The sequence below is a fragment of the Phocoena sinus genome, chromosome 3, assembly GCF_008692025.1.
Source record: "Phocoena sinus isolate mPhoSin1 chromosome 3, mPhoSin1.pri, whole genome shotgun sequence".
Taxonomy (NCBI): Eukaryota; Metazoa; Chordata; class Mammalia; order Artiodactyla; family Phocoenidae; genus Phocoena; species Phocoena sinus.
In genome coordinates, this window is record NC_045765.1 from 6,584,005 (window position 1) to 6,601,865 (window position 17,861).

Consider the following 17,861-nt stretch of genomic DNA (forward strand, 5'->3'; position numbering starts at 1 on the left):
ACGCACACACACTGGCCTGGGTGTGCACGTGTGATGTGACAAATGCATGCACATGTGTGTGCTAGGGTCTGTGTAGGGACATGAAGCACACACTTGCACACATATGCTAGAGCCTGGTGTGCAGGGAGCCCCTCGAGTCTCCGCATACGTGGCCCCCTAAGCCCTCTTGCGGGGGCTGAGGCTCAAAGAGGTGGGGGGATGGAGGAGAGCGGAGCCCTCTCCCATAAGGCGCGAGCTGGGCCCCCTCGCCACGCACTCTCTCCCGCCGCCTCTCCGCCTGTGGCTCCGCAGGTTCTGGGGGCGTCCCCAACCTCCCCTCCCCCCATCATACTGTAAATTCTGAGAAATCCTGTCCGCGGTTTGGCCCGGCCCCTCCCCCGCCCTCTAACAGGGCTGTCCTGGCCACTGTCTTCCTGTCTTGGGGCCTGGGTGTGCGGCTCGAAGCGAAGGAGGGCTCTGCACTGCTTCTGGGGCCTTTGCATCACCTCCCTGGGCCTCAGTTTCCCCTTCTGTGGAGTGGAGATAATAATAGTTCTAACCTCAGAGGGAGAAGAGGAGGAGGTAACGCGCCCTGGGCGGTTAGCGCAGCAGCGTCTGGTAGGTAGGAAGGGCTGATACTTGCTAGTGGTTATTATTCTCCACTTCCTGCACCTTGCTTTCCCGTGGCTTCCACACCGCTACCTTTGCTGTTCCCCTACCCAGCATGCCCTCCCTCCTGTCCCCCTAGTCAAACCCAGGAATCATTCAAATTTCAGATCCTCAGGAAATAGGGGAGAGCAGTGAGACCAGCTGGATTCGGGAAACAGGGAACCTGGGTTCGAATCCGGGCTCTGCCAGGGGCACGCTAGATGGCCTCAGGTTCCCTTGTCGGGTCCTGATGCTCTGTGGTTCTAAGCCTTCCCGATGAATGATCTTCGTGGGGAACCCTCACCTTGTATCCTGCCCCGCCCCAAGCTTATCTGTCCTCTCCCGATGCTGAGCCATCTTCCTGGGCTCTTCTTGCCACAAACGATGAAATTTTTGGAATATATCATATTGGAATATCACGACCTGCCCTCACCCCCTCCCTCTTTCTCCCCACTCACTCCATTGTGTTCTCCAAACACACCAAGTGGGCCCTGCCTCCAGGCCTTTACCCTTGCAGTTCCCTCGGCCTGGAATGCTCTTCCCTCATCTTCTTGGGTCCTTCCTGTCTGATCACCCATCACATCACCCTGTTTAATTTTCTTCAGGGCATATTGTTTTTATTGGAGTATAGTTGATTTACAATGTCGTGTTAGTTTCAGGTGTACAGAAAAGTGAATCAGTTATACATATACATATATCCACCATTCTTCAGATTCTTTTCCCGTATAGGTGATTACAGAATATTGGGTAGAGTTCCCTGTGCTGTACAGTAGGTTCTTATTAGTTATCTATTTAATATATAATATTGTGTATTTTTACCATCTAAAATTCTTATTTCTTTTCGTGTTTATTATCTGTTCCTTCTACTGGGCAGAAAGCAATCAAACTGTCAAGTAAGTGTTGGTTGAGGACCTACTATGTGCCAGTTTCCAGACCTCCTGGAAGTCACAGTTCACTGGAGGAGGCTGACCAGGGCTGCACACATGCACAGACATAATGTACAATCCTGATAAATGTTAGGTTGGACTGATGCCTGGTGCTGGTGGACCTGACCCACCTGGGCAGTCATAAAGGGCTTCCCAGAGCTGAGATTTGAAGCAGGGATATAGGCATTAACTAGGGAAAGACGGGAGAAAAGAAAGTGTTCCAGGTGGAGGGAACAGCTTGTGCAAAGTCTCTGAGGCGGGAGGGAAAGTGCTGAGTTCCAGGGAATGAAAGAAGCATTTGGGAATGGAATGCAGAATGCAATGGGGAGCCATGGGGGGTTAGCAGGGCTTTGGTCCAGGCTTCATTGGGGTTCTGGGAAAATTATTTAGCCCCAGGGCCATGGGGAGCCATGGAGGGATGCTGAGCAGGAGAGGAGTGTGATCAGATTTGCTTCTTGCAAAAGAGATTCATGGGTTTCTAAGGGGGGTGGCGGTCAGAATGGAGGAGAAGGAAAGGATGCTGGGTGCCCATCGTGAGGAAGGGGGTGGCAACCCGGGTTGGGGGAGGCGTGGACTGGTGAGAAGTGGGTGGAAGATAGTGAGACCCTGGAGCTGACTTGCCCCCTGAGGGGTGATTGCCAACCAGATGGGCTGGGCTTTTCCACCCATTGCTTGGTGACTTGATCAACTGTGAGTGGGGTTCCTGGAAAATCTATTAGCCCCTGGTCTGGAACCCTGTCCCCTGGCCCAGTAACCCCTCCTCCACCTTTCTTCGGCACATCTGACAGCCTTATCTGTCCATACAAAGTTTCAAGAGTCCCCAGGTGATAGCTGGGGTAAGGGTGTGTGTGCGTGTGTGCGTGTGTGTGTGTGTGTGTGTGTGTGTGTGATTGTGTGAACAATCCTGCTAAAACCAGAATTCCCTGTCTGTCGGGAGTTAAGCTTCCCTGTTGGGTTTAACTTCACTGTGCTGGGATGGGGTGGGGTGTTGGCTGAGTCCTTCATTGGTCCTGGGGCAGTGACCTGGCTGGGGGGTGCAACCAGCAGCTGCGGGTACCCAACTGGGGGTGGTCGGTGGTGGTGTCGGTGATTTCCTGGAAGGAAGCAGGCCCTGCGGCCAAGGTCTAGAGGGGTCTGATCTTCGCGTGTCTCTTCCTGGGCCAGTCTCACGAAAACCACCTGAGATCCTCACCACCTCCTAGTGTCCACGCGGCTGGGATTAGGGTGAGGTGAGTGGGGCATTCTCACGAGCACATTTAAGGGGGCTCCCGACATCTCAGTAATCAAAGTGAATAAACTTTGAAACATATTTCACACATAACATTGTGTAAATTTAAGGTGTACAACACGCTAATCTGATACATTTATGTATCGTAACGTGATTGCCACTGTAGCGATAGTTACCTCTGTCGCGGACCATTATTATCATTTGTCTTTAGTGGTCGGAATCATTAAGTTCCAGTCTCAGCAGATCTGATGATGATAATACAATATTGTTATCTATATTCACTATAATGTGCATTAGATCTCTAGGGCTCATAAAATAAAGAATATTTCAGTGCAATGCTTTTAATCGAGATTATCTCCCATACCATACAATTCACCCTTTGAAAGTGTACGATTCCGAGGTAGTTAGTACATTCACAGGGTTGTGTAACCATCACCCCTGTCTACTACAGAACAGTTTCATCACCCCAGAAAGAAACCCTATACCCATAGGCATCACTCTGCGCTCGCCCCCTACCCCCAGCTCCTGGCATCAATGCAATATGTAAAAAAAATAAAAATGAATGCAAAAAAATTCCATGATAAACAAGTGGTCAAATTTTAAAAGGAAGCCAAGCTCTGATGCTGTACTTTTCGGCCGTGCAATATTCACTCCACCTTAATCTCCAACTGGTCTGTGATTTACCTGGCGGGATGACCCCACCTCCTCCAATGTTAAGTCCATTTTATGCATTACTCAAAATGGTTTGAAGGAATTATCTCTATGGAGGCATCTGCATTGTAAAACATTCAAACAATGCATTGATATACAGAGTAAATGCAAAAACTCCCGTCCCTCCTCACAGCCCCAAAGACAATGGCAGTTTGACATGTATCCTTCCATACTTCCCAGAGCACCTGTGTGATCTGACTTACTCCTTATGAAACCTCCCTGCCGTGAGCACTGATGTCACCCTCACTTTACAGGTGCGTTGAGTGAGACTCAGAGAGGTCTGGTTACTTGTCCAAGGTCGTACAGCATGTGAAGAGATGATGCTAGAACCCTGGTCTCTATGACTCCAGTGTCAGGAGGAAGAGAGGAAGAAGGGTCCCTATGTAGGAGGATTCCTCTTAGCTCAGCCAAAGTCACAGGCTTATTCATTTAGTCATTCAACAAACGTTTATTGGGCATGATTGTGTGCTGGGTACATGATACACATGGGGCCTCTGCCCTCCCAAAACTCAAGGCTGAGGCGGGAGACACCATCCATTGACAAGGAATCAAACAAATCAGAGGATCACAGCTAGGGAGAGAGAAAGAAAACAGAGCTACCTGGGTGGACACCAGAGGAACCTAAAATAAATCTCCATATTAAAAAATATATATTCATAGGGACACACAGTTTTGAGAACATTAGCCCCCTGTGGCCCCCTTCACCTGGCAAAGCAATAAAGCTGTTCTTTTCTACTTCATCCCCCAAAACCCCCAAAAACATATTTACATGTTTCAAAATTTTAATACAGTAAGTCCCTTATGTACAAAGGAACTTTCAAAGATGCAAACGTGCGTTCTCATGTCCAATCACGTAAGTTCGTTCACGTGTCTGGCGTACATTGTCATGTGTGTTCATTCAGGTGTGTTCATTCTCTACAAGTGCTTTGTGTACTTTACTGTACAGTACTGTATCTTTATTTCAAGCCCAGGATGTCCGGAAGCAAGCGTAAATGTAGTGGTGATGAAGCTGGTACTATTGTACTTTTCAAGGGACTGTACTGTAAGATTAAAAATGTTTCCTTTATTTTGTGTGTGTGTGTTTGTTTTTTATGTATTATTTGTGTGAAAAGTGTTATAAACCTTTTACAGTATGGTACTGTACAGCCGATTGTGTTAGTTGGGTACTTAGGCTAACTTTGTTGGACTCACAAAAGAATTTGACTTACGAACGTGCTCTTGGAACGGAACTTGTCTGTATGTAGGGGACTTACCGTACTTCACAAGGGCAGGCAGTGAGCAGTCTCCTCCCCACTTTGCAAAGGCTCCCTGGTCACCTCCCCAAGAGCATCAATCCTCAGTGGAGATGATATTGTCCCCAAAGGAGTGAAAACTGGTTTAGGGTTGTGTGCAAAAGAACCTGTTTATGTATAAAGCACAGGTATACACAGACCAAATATGTATAGATATAGTATAGATACATAGTATCTCTGTTGTGTTAAACTTTTGTATGGGACAATTAAGAAAAAAAAATGTCTAAAAATGATTGTTCCTTGAAGCGTAATAATGAAATAAAACTTGAAAAAATCTGGTCTAGCAGCAGCCACCACTCAGATTTCTTGTGAGATCATCTAGAGATATTCTAGGCATTTCCAAGCAAATATCTACATATCCCTTTAATCCTTTTTTTTTTTTTACGTAACATACCATTCTGGGCCTTCTTTTATTTCACTTAAAATATATGTTGGCTTGCAGTCCATGTCAGTGAACAGAGCTTGCTGGTTCCTTTTTAAGAGCTGTGTAGTATTACTCTATGTTTGAATGACATTTATGTAACCAGTTCCCATGGATGGTCACATAACGTTGGCAACACATAATGTTTTTTCCTATGTTTTGCCACAATAAAGTGCTGCACTGTACAGTGGATAACTGCACTGATGTCATTTCACATACGAGTGAGTGTATCTGAAGGAGAAATTCCTGGAAGTGTGATAGCTGGCTTGGAAGGTGTGTGCATGTATCATTTAGGTAGATATTACCATTTGTTCTGCGTAAGGGTTGGTACCAGTTTCCTTCCGCATCATCAGAATAAGAGAGTGCCAGTTTCCCCAGAGCCTCACCAACCTGGGGAGTTATCAAACCTTTTGATCTCTGCCAATCTGTTGGATTAAACATGGTCTTGCAGTGTAGTTTTAATGTTCATTTCCCTTATGAGATTGAGAATCTTCTCTTGTGACTAAGAACCATTTGTGTTTCTTTCCCTGTGAGCTCAAAGTTAATATCCTTTTTTAACTTTTCCATGGACTGTTGTAATATTTTTCTTATTGATTTTTTCCAAGAGCTCTTTATATATTATGGACACTGTCCCTTTGTGTTATGAACTGTAGTTTTCTCCATTTGTCATTTAAAAATTATTTATAATTTAGTTAATTTATTTTTTGAATTGTCATTTGTCTTAACATTGTTCAGGGTGAGGAGATAAAGTAATTGAGTTACGTTTACCCTTCTCTTTGATACCCTAATTTAAATACTATGATGTAAAGTGAACAATATTTAAATACTATGCTATAAAGTCAATACATCTTATGTTACATGATATGGAGATAAAAGAGGGAAGAAAACAAAGATATTTGGTTTATATATATATATATATATATATATACATATACATACATATGTGTGTATATATGTAATATACACACATATTCATAAAAAACAAGAGAGAAGTACTCATGACAGTTATAGTCCTCATTTCTGTAATTGGCCACATGGTTGTAGCTGGCATTATAACTACCTTCCGAACCACACTTGGTAAAATCTCTCTTAGTCTACTGGGGTTGCCATAACAAAATAGATTACAGACTAGATGGCTTATACAACAGACATTTATTTTCTCACAATTATGGAGGCTAGAAATTCAAGATCAAGGTGTTGGCAGGGCTGGTTTCTTCTGAGGCCTCTCTCCTTGGCTTGTAGATGGCTGTCGTCTTGTTGTGTCCTCACATGGCCTTCCCTTTGTGTGCGTTGTCATAATTTCCCCTTTTTATGAGGACACTTGTCATATTGGATTAGGGCCCAATCTCCAGCATAGGAATTCTGGGGGGGACACATGCAGCCCGTAACAGTATGTTTGAGGAACAGAAAGGCAACTGGTGTGTTGGGGGTGAAGGTGGTGGGAGGGAAAGTCAAGGAGAAGTCTGGAGAGGTTGGCAGAGGATTCAGAGCTATCATAAGAACTTGGGTTTTGTTTTCCACCAGAGGGTTCTAAGTTATGCTTTGCAGAAATCCTCTGCAAGGGCCTTCCAGAGGGTGAGAGAGGTGACCAGGGTACCAGGGAGGAGGCTCCCACGATCCTCCAGGTGAGCAATGAAGAGGCCTGGGCTGGGGTGGGAAGGAAGTGGGTGCTTTTGAGGCCATAAGAAGGAAAGGACTTGTGGGTCAGTGAGTGGAACAGATATCAGGCAGTTGGAAGTTGATGGAAGAAATGACCTAATCAGACCTTCCGAGGAGGGTCTGGGAGGCTGAGACTCCATTTCTTGTTCACTGTGGTTTCCTGAGACCCCATTTTTTTTTTTTTTTTTTTTTTTTTGGCGGTACCCGGGCCTCTCACTGCTGTGGCCTCTCCCGCTGCGGAGCACAGGCTCTGGACGCGCAGGCTCAGCGGCCACGGCTCACGGGCCCAGCCGCTCCGCGGCATGTGGGATCCTCCCGGACCGGGGCACGAACCCGTGTCCCCCGCATCGGCAGGCAGACTCTCAACCACTGTGCCACCAGGGAAGCCCGAGACCCCATTTTTTGATCACTGTGGCTTCCTTAGATTTGAGCATGGTGCCGGGCATGTAGTGGGTGGCCAATGAATGTTTGTGGAATGGGTGCGTGAGTGACTTAAAGCCAGAAATGGAAAAACTTGAGGATGTTGGGTTTGGGAGAGAGTAGAGTCCAGGGGTGCGTGTGGGCTTGAGTGGGGGGCTCAGGGTCTCTGGTGCTCTCAGTGCTCTGGATGGGGGGTGGCAAGCAGACTGCAGAGGTTTACCTAAGACTCCTGGGATGACTTGAGATTTTTAAAAAATTAATTAATTAATTTATATTTGGTTGTGTTGGGTCTTCGTTGTTGTGTGCAGGTTTTCTCTAGTTGCAGTGAGGGGGGGCTACTCTTTATTGTGGTGCACGGGCTTCTTATTGCAATAGCTTCTTTTGTTGCGGAACATGGGCTCTAGGTGCGCGGGCTCAGTAGTGTGGCGCACGGGCTTAGTTGCTCCATGGCATGTGGGATCTTCCTGGACCAGGGCTCAAACCCGTGTCCCCTGCATTGGCAGGCAGATTCTTAACCACTGCGTCCCCAGGGAAGTCCATGAGTTGAGATTTCTAACACAGGCTTGAAGTAGTGAGCTCCCCATCCCTGGGAGTGTGCAAATGGGGGGGGGCACATTTCCAGAGGGTTGCAGAGGAAATCTTTATCCCAGGGAAGGTTTGGAGCTGGGGGAAACTTAGTCTGGTCTAAGTGAGTGTCCTTTGGGTTTCCCAGCAGCCCAAGGGTGGCTAGGGGTTTCTGCACCCTCCTCACTTCCTGTGACTTCTGAGACTCAGCCTGTCCCACATCCCTTCTCTGTGTGTGTATGGCTGGCAGTGCCCTGACATCATGGTTTGGGGTGGGTCTGGGATGCCAAGTTTGCTGCAGCCATCGTGGTTCTAAATTCGGCTCTGCCCTTAAGGCCTTGTGCTTGGAGGTGCTGCCCCCTGGTGGGAAGAATGAGCAGTTCCCCTCACCACTTCATAACCTCCTGGGAGATCTTGCTGATTCTACAGGTTGAGGCTGCCTGCAGGAGGGAAGGCAAGGGAGGGGGTCCAACCTTGCATACTTGTGATATGGGGATCTGAGCCTGTCTGTGAGGCTGTCTTCTCAGCTGAGGACCACCCACTGGCCTGTGAGGGGGCTGGAGCCACTGCCCAGGACACAGTGGTACAGGGTGGGTGGGGATGACCAGGGCCTTCACTCCCTCCCATTGCCTGATGGTAGATGAGGGAGTGGGGTGGGCTCACACGCTCCATGAATACAGGAGTTTCCACGCTGGAAAATTCCTGCATAAGAACTAGTGCTGGCAGGTGAGTCAGAGAGAAAAACACATCAAGTGAACAAATAAAAACCAAAACCAAAGAGACACACAGGAAGACTCAGGGAGAGACAAAGCCTGTGAGTGAAGCTCAGTAGCATTGACTGTTTGAATGAATGAATGAATGAATGATCCCTTGGACCCAGCATGAACGTGGATAAGCTCTGGCAGCTCAGGCTTATTTTGTTGCTACATTGGGAGGATGTGTCCGGGCTGCTGGCCAGGGGTCCTGACATTAACTGGGCTGGGCTAGATGGCATAAAGGCAAAGGGTCCTGCCTCCAGCAGGGGCCTCGGTGGCTGAGGATAAGGGCAGAGCAGGGAGAGGGGACTGAGGATACCCTGCGGGGAGAATGCCCAGCCCCTCCACCCTTCAGGTGGGGTAGTAGAGGCTTCATAGGACATCCTCAGGGCAGGTCCCAGAGAAAGCCCCTGGGGTGGCATAGTAAGAATATGCCGAGAGAGGTCTGGGGAGATGGGGTGAACTTGGAATGAAACACTAGTGGAATGGAAGGTGGTGGGGATGGACAGCCTAGGACAACTAGCCCTGGAGACTTGTGTGGGGTTGGCAGGAGGGAGCCAGTGTCCAGGGGGACCCCCTTCACCTGGGGTATCTGCCTCAGGGTCACATTGCACTGGGCAGTCCTTGTAAATGTCACTGGCTGTTGGTGTCTCAACTAATGGGATGGGACCTTGTGGCTGGTCCTGGGGGTGAGTTCCGGGAGCCTGAGAACACCAGAATGGGGTGTCCTGGGGTTCACCAGAGGGCAACCCTCGGAAGATGTCTTTGGGGAGGGAGCTGGGGGATTCAGAACACAGGTGCATTACTGGGGTCATCACTTGATGGTCCTGGGGGCCGTAGCCTTCCTGAGAGGATATTCCAGGAGCTGAGGAATGGGGTCAGGAGATGCACTGAGAAATCACGTGGGAGTATTTCTGGGGGAGTTACAGAGCGGGGGGGGGTGGGGTGGGCTGAGAGCAGAGGGGGCCATCCTGGGGGCTTTGGGGGTCTCAGAACTTGGTGTTCTTTGGGGGTAAAGATGGGGGATGGGTTGTGGGAGCATCTGGATGGAAGGAGTTTGGGGAAACAAATCATGCGGGGAGGTCAGAGCTTTGGAGGAGGGTGGAACTTGGGGGATGGACTTTGAACACTGGGGGATCCTTTAGTGTGCTGTTGTTAGGGGAGACCCTTGAGGGTCAGATTCTGGATCTTTGTGGTGGTGTGGGGATGCAGCACTTGTGGGGGGATGTTCAGAACATCAGGGTGTCGGAGAACTTTGGATAATCAGACCCGGGAAACCAAAGAGTGGGTGGATTTGGGGTGCTGAGAACCAGGGATAGTTTTGGAGTGGGCTTGGGAAGGAGATCCCAACCCGAGTGTGGTGGGAGACTAGGATTGTGGGAGATGGGTTTGACAGGGATAGCACATGGTGGTGTGTGTGTGTGTGTGTGTGTGTGTGTGTGTAGGGGGGTTGATCGTGGGGGACGGACGGTCAGGGCGTCAGAACTGGGGTGTCTCAGGGGATGGCTCCTGGGAGGTGAGTCAAAGCAGGGCAGAACCAGGGATGTCTTGGGAGGTAGCCCACCAGGGCGGGTGTGTCTGTGGGGTCACACAGACAGGTGCATCTGGGTGGGTCCAGCAGTGGACTGGGCCTGGCCTTGGCGGAAGGCAGGACGGAGCCGTCTGGGTAGCAGAAACTTTACTGCCCATAACTCGCCCCAACCCCGCACCGCCCACACCCACACCTGGCCGTGTCAGCAGCATTTGCGGTACACGACGTGGGGCCCCTGCTCTTCGTACTGCTCCCGCAAGACCCAGCAGAACTTGAAGGCGCTCAGCGAGGCGAGGATGGAGCCGCCGATCCACACGGAGAAATTCCTGGTGGGCTGGGCCGCCACTACCACGTGGGCCTCTGGGGGCAGACCGCGCAGCAGCTCAGCGCGGAAGCGATCCTCAAACCCGGTGAAGAGTGAAGAGCCCCCGCAGAGCAGCACGTTCTGGGCCACATCGGTCCGCAACTCCAGCGGCACCTTCTGAAGACTCTGTTTCGCCATGGTGGGGACGCCCACGGGCGACAGCCCTGGGATCTCGGGGGGGCTGAACAGCAGTTCAGGGCACCGGAACAGCTCTTTGCCCAGCGTGACCATCCGCCCGTCAGGCAGCTTCAAGGTCTGGCGGCATTTCCCCTCGGGCCGGGCCTGTGCCTTCAGGAAGTCGGAGGCCACATAGCAGTAGCGGCGCTTGATGTTCTCCACCGTGTCCAGGTCCTGCTGCCCCAGGGGCAAGCCGGACCCGAGCAGCATCTCCGCCAGGAAGGCGGTCAGGTGGGTGCCCGCCAGGTCCAGGCGCTCTGTGGCGTGAGGCAGGTTGTAGCCCTGGAAGACGGGCACCGTGTAGGTGACCCCGTGGCCCGTGTCCACCACCAGCCCGCTGACCCGCCCGTGCGCGTAGGCGGACAGCACTGACTGGGAAGCCACATACATGGCGGGGGAGCTCAGCGACTCGAAAGCCACCTCCACCAGCTTCTCGCGGTTGGTGGTGGGGCTGAAGGGCGGATCGGAGAACAGCAGCGGGTGGTCCCGGGGGTTCACGAGGAGGTCGTGTTCCAGCATGTGGCGCCAGATCAGCTCGGCTGCGTCCCAGTCCACCACGATGCCGTTCCGCACGGTCTGCACCAGCATCAGCTCAGGGCGAGTGCGGGCTGCTTCGCCGATGAACGCCTCCAGCACCGGCGGCCCGGTGGTGGTCGACTTCTTGGGTTGGCAGCCGACGACGGTGGCCACGGTGTAGGTGGGCCGGGCCTGCCCCGCGAAGCCCACCTTACAGGTGCCTGTGCCCATGTCGATGACCACCGCCCGGGCCTTTGGGGTCAACCTGTCGCCCACCATGCTGGGGGGTTCTTGCGGCATGGTATTTTTCGCCAGGATTGAGCAGGGGTTCAGGCTAGGCTTGGGGGCCTCTGGGGAGGTCTGGGGCCCCGGGGGGTTGCCCCGATTTGGATCCATGGCTGTAAGTGGTCGCGTGGGTTGCTTGGCAAGGCAGACCACTTTCCTCTGGGGTGAGGGGGTTGTGGAGAGAAAAGGCTGAGGCCAGGCCTGGGGCAAGCACAGGCGGAGAGAGGGAGAGGGGGCGGGGCCGCTGGTCTATGACGTCATTTTGCTGCTCACAATGCAGGAGTGCGGTGGTGGGGTGTAAGGGTGGGCCCTTCCTTGCTCCAGAAAGCTCCCAGAGTATTTAATCTGGGTTCCCCTCTCCCCTCTCTTTTTAAATTAATTAATTAATTTTTGGCTGCGTTGGGTCTTCGTTGCTTCATGCTGACTTTCTCTAGTTGCGGCTAGCAGGGGCTATTCTTTTGTTGTGGTGTGCAGGCTTCTCATTGCCGTGGCTTCTCTTGTTGTGGAGCATGGACTCTAGGCGCATGGGCTTCAGTACTTGTGGCACGTGGGCTCAGTAGTTGTGGCGCATGGGCTTAGTTGCTCTGTGGCATGTGGGATCTTCCTGGACCAGGGCTCGAACCCATGTCCCCTGCATTGGCAGGTGGATTCTTAACCACTGGGCCACCAGCGAATTCCCTGTTATCTCTTTTCGATGCTAAGTCATTCTAACAGGTATGAGGTGGTGTCTTGTGGCTTTGATCTGCATTTCTCTGATAATTAGTCATGTCGAGCACATTTTCATATACCTGTTGGCCACTTGTATATCTTTTTTGGAAAAATGTCTATTCAATTCCTCTGCTCCCATTTTTTTTTTTTTTTTTTTTTGCGGTACGCTTGCCTCTCACTGTTGTGGCCTCTCCCGTTGCGGAGCACAGGCTCCAGACGCGCAGGCTCAGTGGCCATGGCTCACGGACCCAGCCGCTCCGTGGCATGTGGGATCTTCCTGGACTGGGGCACGAACCCGTGTCCCCTGCATCGGCAGGCGGACTCTCAACCACTGCGCCACCAGGGAAGCCCCCCTCTGCTCCCATTTTTAAATTGGATTGTTTGTTTTTTGTTATTAAGTTGTATGAGTTCTTTATTTTGGATCCAGCCAGTTTTTGGACTGTTCACAACAACCAGAAATATACTAAAGGACAGCACCTTATTTATTGTTTTCAAACTTGGTTTTCAGTTTCACGTCTTAAATCTAAAAAGGCAGAAAAACACAGCCTGAGAAGGTGAAATCACCCCTAATTTCATCACTTAAAACTTATGTAAAGAAAAAAGTTAAGGATTCTGCCTCTGATCTTTCGATGTCTCTGCTCAGAGGTGCCCCAAGTAACATATTGGTGCAGAGCCTTTGTTTTCAAGTGTTTTTAAACTAAAGGATAAAAATAGGCATTTTGGCTGGAAGAGTTTTCCCCCCTCATGTTTATAAAAAGAGCCATAGTACTATGTAATCAATTTTTTTTCTTTATCCTTCAGAGGGTTTATTGAAATCACACTTTAAAAAATATTTTAAAGAAAAGTTTAACCCAGCAATCCCACTACTGGGCATATACCCTGAGAAAACCATAATTCAAAAAGAGTCATGTACCACAATGTTCATTGCAGCTCTATTCACAATAGCCAGGACATGGAACCAACCTAAGTGTCCATCTATAGATGAATGGATAAAGAAGATGTGGCATATGTATACAATGGAATATTACTCATCTATATAAAGAAACGAAATTGAGTTATTTGTAGTATGGTGGATGGACCTAGAGTCTGTCATACAGAGTGAAGTAAGTCAGAAAGAGAAAAAAAAATACCGTATGCTAACACATGTATATGGAATCTAAAAAAAAAAAAAAAAAGGTTGTGAATAACCTAGGGGCAGGACAGGAATAAAGACGCAGACGTAGAGAATGGACTTGAGGACACAGGGAGGGGGAAGGGTAAGCTGGGACGAAGTGAGATAGTAGCATTGACATGTATACACTATGAAATGTAAAATAGATAGCTAGTGGGAAGCAGCTGCATAGCACAGGGAGATCAGCTTAGGGCTTTGTGACCACCTAGAGAGGTGGGATAGGGAGAGTGGGAGGGAGACACAAGAGGGAGGGGATATGGGGCTATATGTAAACGTATAGCTGATTCACTTTGTTATACAGCAGAAACTAACACACTATTGTAAAGCAATTATACTCCAATAAAGATGTTAAAAAGAAGAAAAGTTTAATTATACTCCAATAAAGATGTTAAAAAAAAGAAAAGTTTAATAGTGGTAAAATAAACATAACATAAAATTTACCACCTTAGGGACTTCCCTGGTTGTGCAGTGGTTAAGAATCTTCCTGCCAATGCAGGGGACAGGGTTTCAAGCCCTGGTCTGGGAAGATCCCACATGCCGCGGAGCAGCTAAGCCCGTGGGCCACAACTACTGAGCCTGGGCTCTAGAGCCTGTGAGCCACAACTACTGAGCCCACGTGCCACAACTGAAGCCCACGTGCCTAGAGCCCATGCTCGGCAACAAGAAGCCACTGCAATGAGAAGCCCGCGCACCGCAACGAAGAGTAGCCCCCGCTCACTGCAACTAGAGAAAGCCCGTGCGCAGCAACGAAGACCCAACGCAGCCAAAAAATAAATTAAATAAATAAATTTTTAAAAATTTACCACTTTAGCCATTTTTTAGTGTACAATTCAGTAGTGTTAAGTACATTCACATCCTTATGCATCCAATCTCCTAAACTCTTTTCTATCTTGCAAAAGTGAAACTCTAAACCCACTAAACAACAACCTCCCCTTCCCCCTCCCTCTAGCCCCTGGCACCCACCCTTCTACTTTTTGTCTGTATGAATGTGACTCCTCTAGGGACCTTATATGAGTGGAATCATACAGTATTTGTCTTTTTGTGTCTCATTTCTTTCATTTAGCATGTTTTCAAGGTTCATCCATGTTGTAGTGTGTGTCAGAATTTCCTTCCTTTTAAAGGTTGATTAATAGTTTGTTATATGTATATACTTCGTTTTGTTTTTCCATTCATCCACCCATGGACACTTGGGTTGCTTCCACCTCTTGGATAACGTGCATAATGCTGCTGTGAACGTGGGTTATGAGTCTGTGATGCCAAATCTCGGCTCCCTGTGCACCGATGCCGAATAAAAGTACGGAGACAGAGATTTGGAAGATAAGAAATAGAGAGGCATTTTATTTTCTTTGCCAGGCAAAGGGAAGACACGGTAGGCTAGCGCCTCAAGAACGGTGTCCCCCTGTCCTGGGGAATTACAGGGGATCTTATAGGTGGAACTCACAGTCCAGGGTAAGTGATGAGGATAAAAGTGGTGAAGGTCTTGCATTCTTTTTATTTTTGCAATATTTTAAAACAGTCACTGCTGGTGTCAGGGGTCCTGGTAATGGGGTTCAGCAGCCTGGTAGTTGGGGCCGTTCATCTCTGGGTTATCGGTCTGTGACCTCCTTTCTGAAATGCAAACAGCTACAAGGGGTAATTTGCACCAGAGATTATAGGGAGAGTAAAGAGTAAATTCCAGAAAGAGTCACTGAGATGGACAGTCGGGTGTAGAAAGTTTATTAGGAATAATCCCAAGATGCACCTGTGTGGATGTGGGAAGACTGGATTGGGCGGAAGGAGAGGATAAATTCAATATAGTTATAACTGAGTCTCAGCAGATCCTCCAGTGTGGTCCCAGATTGAGAGCACGTATCCAGGCCTTTGTATCCCCATATCTGCCAATCATTGGTCTCTAGCTGTCCCCTGAGATAGGTGTAATCTGGAATGGGGCAGTTCCCCTGGCTGTGGATATGTCTTAAGAAGCACACAGCTGTCAGATGTCAGCAGTCAATATTCCCAGCAGCTGGGGAATGGAAACAATGGCCCTAGGCAGGAATCTGGATTGAGGCTCACAGCATCAAACACCCCCCACCCCCAACACACACTCAAACACACCCTGCACTACCCCTTTCCCTCTTCCTCCTCCTGTCACAGTTCATCATCTCACAACCTGAGGATTTCCCTGGGCTACATTTTAAACTTTCATGGGGTACTTAAACCTAGCTTCTACATTTCCTTTTGATCAGATGAAGGAAAATGGCACTGATGAAAATCCAGACTTTTCTCCTCAGAATTAAAAACCCACTCACCTGTGGGCTTCTGTAGAGCTCCAGAACTGTTCCAATCTTGGCTGAAAATGCCAACGTGGTTCCTGTAACAATGGCCACAGATTTTCTCTGTGTCTGGCAGTTGTAGTTAGGGAGAGTCTGATTTCCTCCAGAGAGCCCAAACAGGGCACTCTCCAAGGTCCTCTGGTCACTGGGAAAGGCATTGTAGAGGTTGAAACCCAAGGACAGATTGGGGAGCAGATGGGAGTCCTTATTGATTTCCTCAATGGCAAAGAGAAATGTCAGGACGTATTGGTAGTTCTTCCAAAGCCACCTAAACAGGGGGCACAGCGTTAGGGAGAATGGCCCAGTCATGTCATTTAGGGGCAACTGTCTCTGATGTACTACTCAAATCCCCAAAATTATTGCCATAAAATGTTTTATTCCATATTTTGGCTAAATGATAGAGAAAGAGACAAAAGAGGGAAGGACACTTGAGACGCAACAGCTAGAAAGGATACATACTGGGCAGGCAGAAGTCCTCACACAAAGGAGAGAAAAAAAAGCTGAAATCCCATCACAAAGATCACCAGCCCTGCTATCACCGTTCTCCATGGCAAGGGTACCTGCTGACATGACCAGAGTTAACCACAAACGTAACTGCTAAGGATAGACACGCCCCATGGAAACAAATTGCATGTTGCCTAACCGTCTTCTGAGGACGTGGGCATGGTGGTCAATTTAATGCCTTGGAAGCCTAGTCTCCCTTGCAAAGTATGCACAGGGCATTAATGCAGTTTCTGCATGCCACCTGGAGAAGTTAGGGATCAGGGTAAGAGAAAAGGACATTAATTCCCTCTGAAAGATGATCTCCTTTTCTTTTTTTGACTTTCCAGATCTTGGACCAGAATGCCTCATGGCCCATAGGATATAATTACTGGTGTTTACTGGGATATGTTCTGTTCAAGGTAGTAGATCTCAAAGACCCATGGCGTCTCCAGGAGGCTCATGTCACAAAGCCCCTGTGGGCACAGGACACCCAGACTGAGCCCCTGGCCCCTGATGCAGACTTCAGGCCAAGAGGGTCAACATTTCAGGATGCTTCTGTACCCTAATCTATGGGACCTGGCAGGAGGAGGGTGTGGTGTCCCACCAGTCTCACTCATTCTAAGCCATCCAGGTACTGATCAGGGTGATCAGACTAATGGAATAGACAGTAAAAGTTGTTAAGTTCTCTATTCTCTCACAAAGGTACTGAGGGAAAAAGGAAGAAGAGCAGACAGACCCTCATTAACCACTCGTCGGCATTTCTGCCATCTCTGTGCACACTTTACATAATTATCAAGGAAATTAAACACCCCCCACCCCCAACACACACTCAAACACAGACACACAGACACACACACACACACGAACTTACACATTAGGTGTTACTTGCTGTTTTGGTCTGAGTGCAAAAGACACCCGCATCTGTCTGGTTCCTGTTCCAAGGAATAAAGGGGGAAAAATACATCCATCACCAGGTCCCCATCTCTATAGACACTTGGCTTCATGTTTCTAAAACATGTCCAATTAGGCATCTCACATGGAATATGTAAAGCCTGCAGGAGCAGAAAGTGACTAATCAGAGAGAACAGGGGCTTCCCTGGTGGTGCAAGTGGTTGAGAATCCACCTGCCATGCAGAGGACACGGGTTCAAGCCCTGGTCTGGGAAGATCCCACATGCCACGGAGCAACTAAGCCTGTGTGCCACAACTACTGAGACTGCACTCTAGAGCCCACGAGCCATAACTACTGAGCCCGTGAGCCATAACTACTGAGCCTTAGTGCCACAATTACTGAAGCCCGCGCGCCTAGAGCTCGTGCTCTGCAACAAGAGAAGCCACCGCAACGAGAAGCCCGCACACCTCAGCGAAGAGTAGCCCGGCTCACCGCAACTAAAGAAACCCCATGCCCAGCAACAAAGACCCAGTGCAGCCAAAAATAAATACATATATATATATATATAAAGAGAGAGAACAACATGACAGCATCTGTCCAACAGGGGTTAAAAATACCCTGTGTCTAAGTTGAACTGAGGAGAATTTGGAGCTGGAGCAAGTCTACAGGTTCTGCCCTCTGAAGGGAAAAGTGATCTCTGTGTAGGGCTCAGCAGACTCCCACCGCCAGTGTAAGCCTTCAGCCTGGAGCCTGTGCCAGGGCACAGCTAGAGCTGCAAAAGGCATGTATAAGGGAGTCGTGGTGTTGAGACCTCGCCCTT

General features: G+C 49.1%; 1 protein-coding gene across 1 annotated transcript; it reads right to left on the bottom strand.

The window, feature by feature from the left end:
* Positions 1–10,266: 10,266 nt before the first annotated feature.
* Positions 10,267–11,694, bottom strand: ACTL9 (actin like 9). The gene has a single exon (XM_032628808.1). The coding sequence runs from the start codon at positions 11,585–11,587 to the stop codon at positions 10,337–10,339; it is 1,251 nt and encodes a 416-aa protein (XP_032484699.1). The 5' UTR covers positions 11,588–11,694; the 3' UTR covers positions 10,267–10,336.
* Between the last annotated feature and the right edge of the window lie 6,167 nt (positions 11,695–17,861).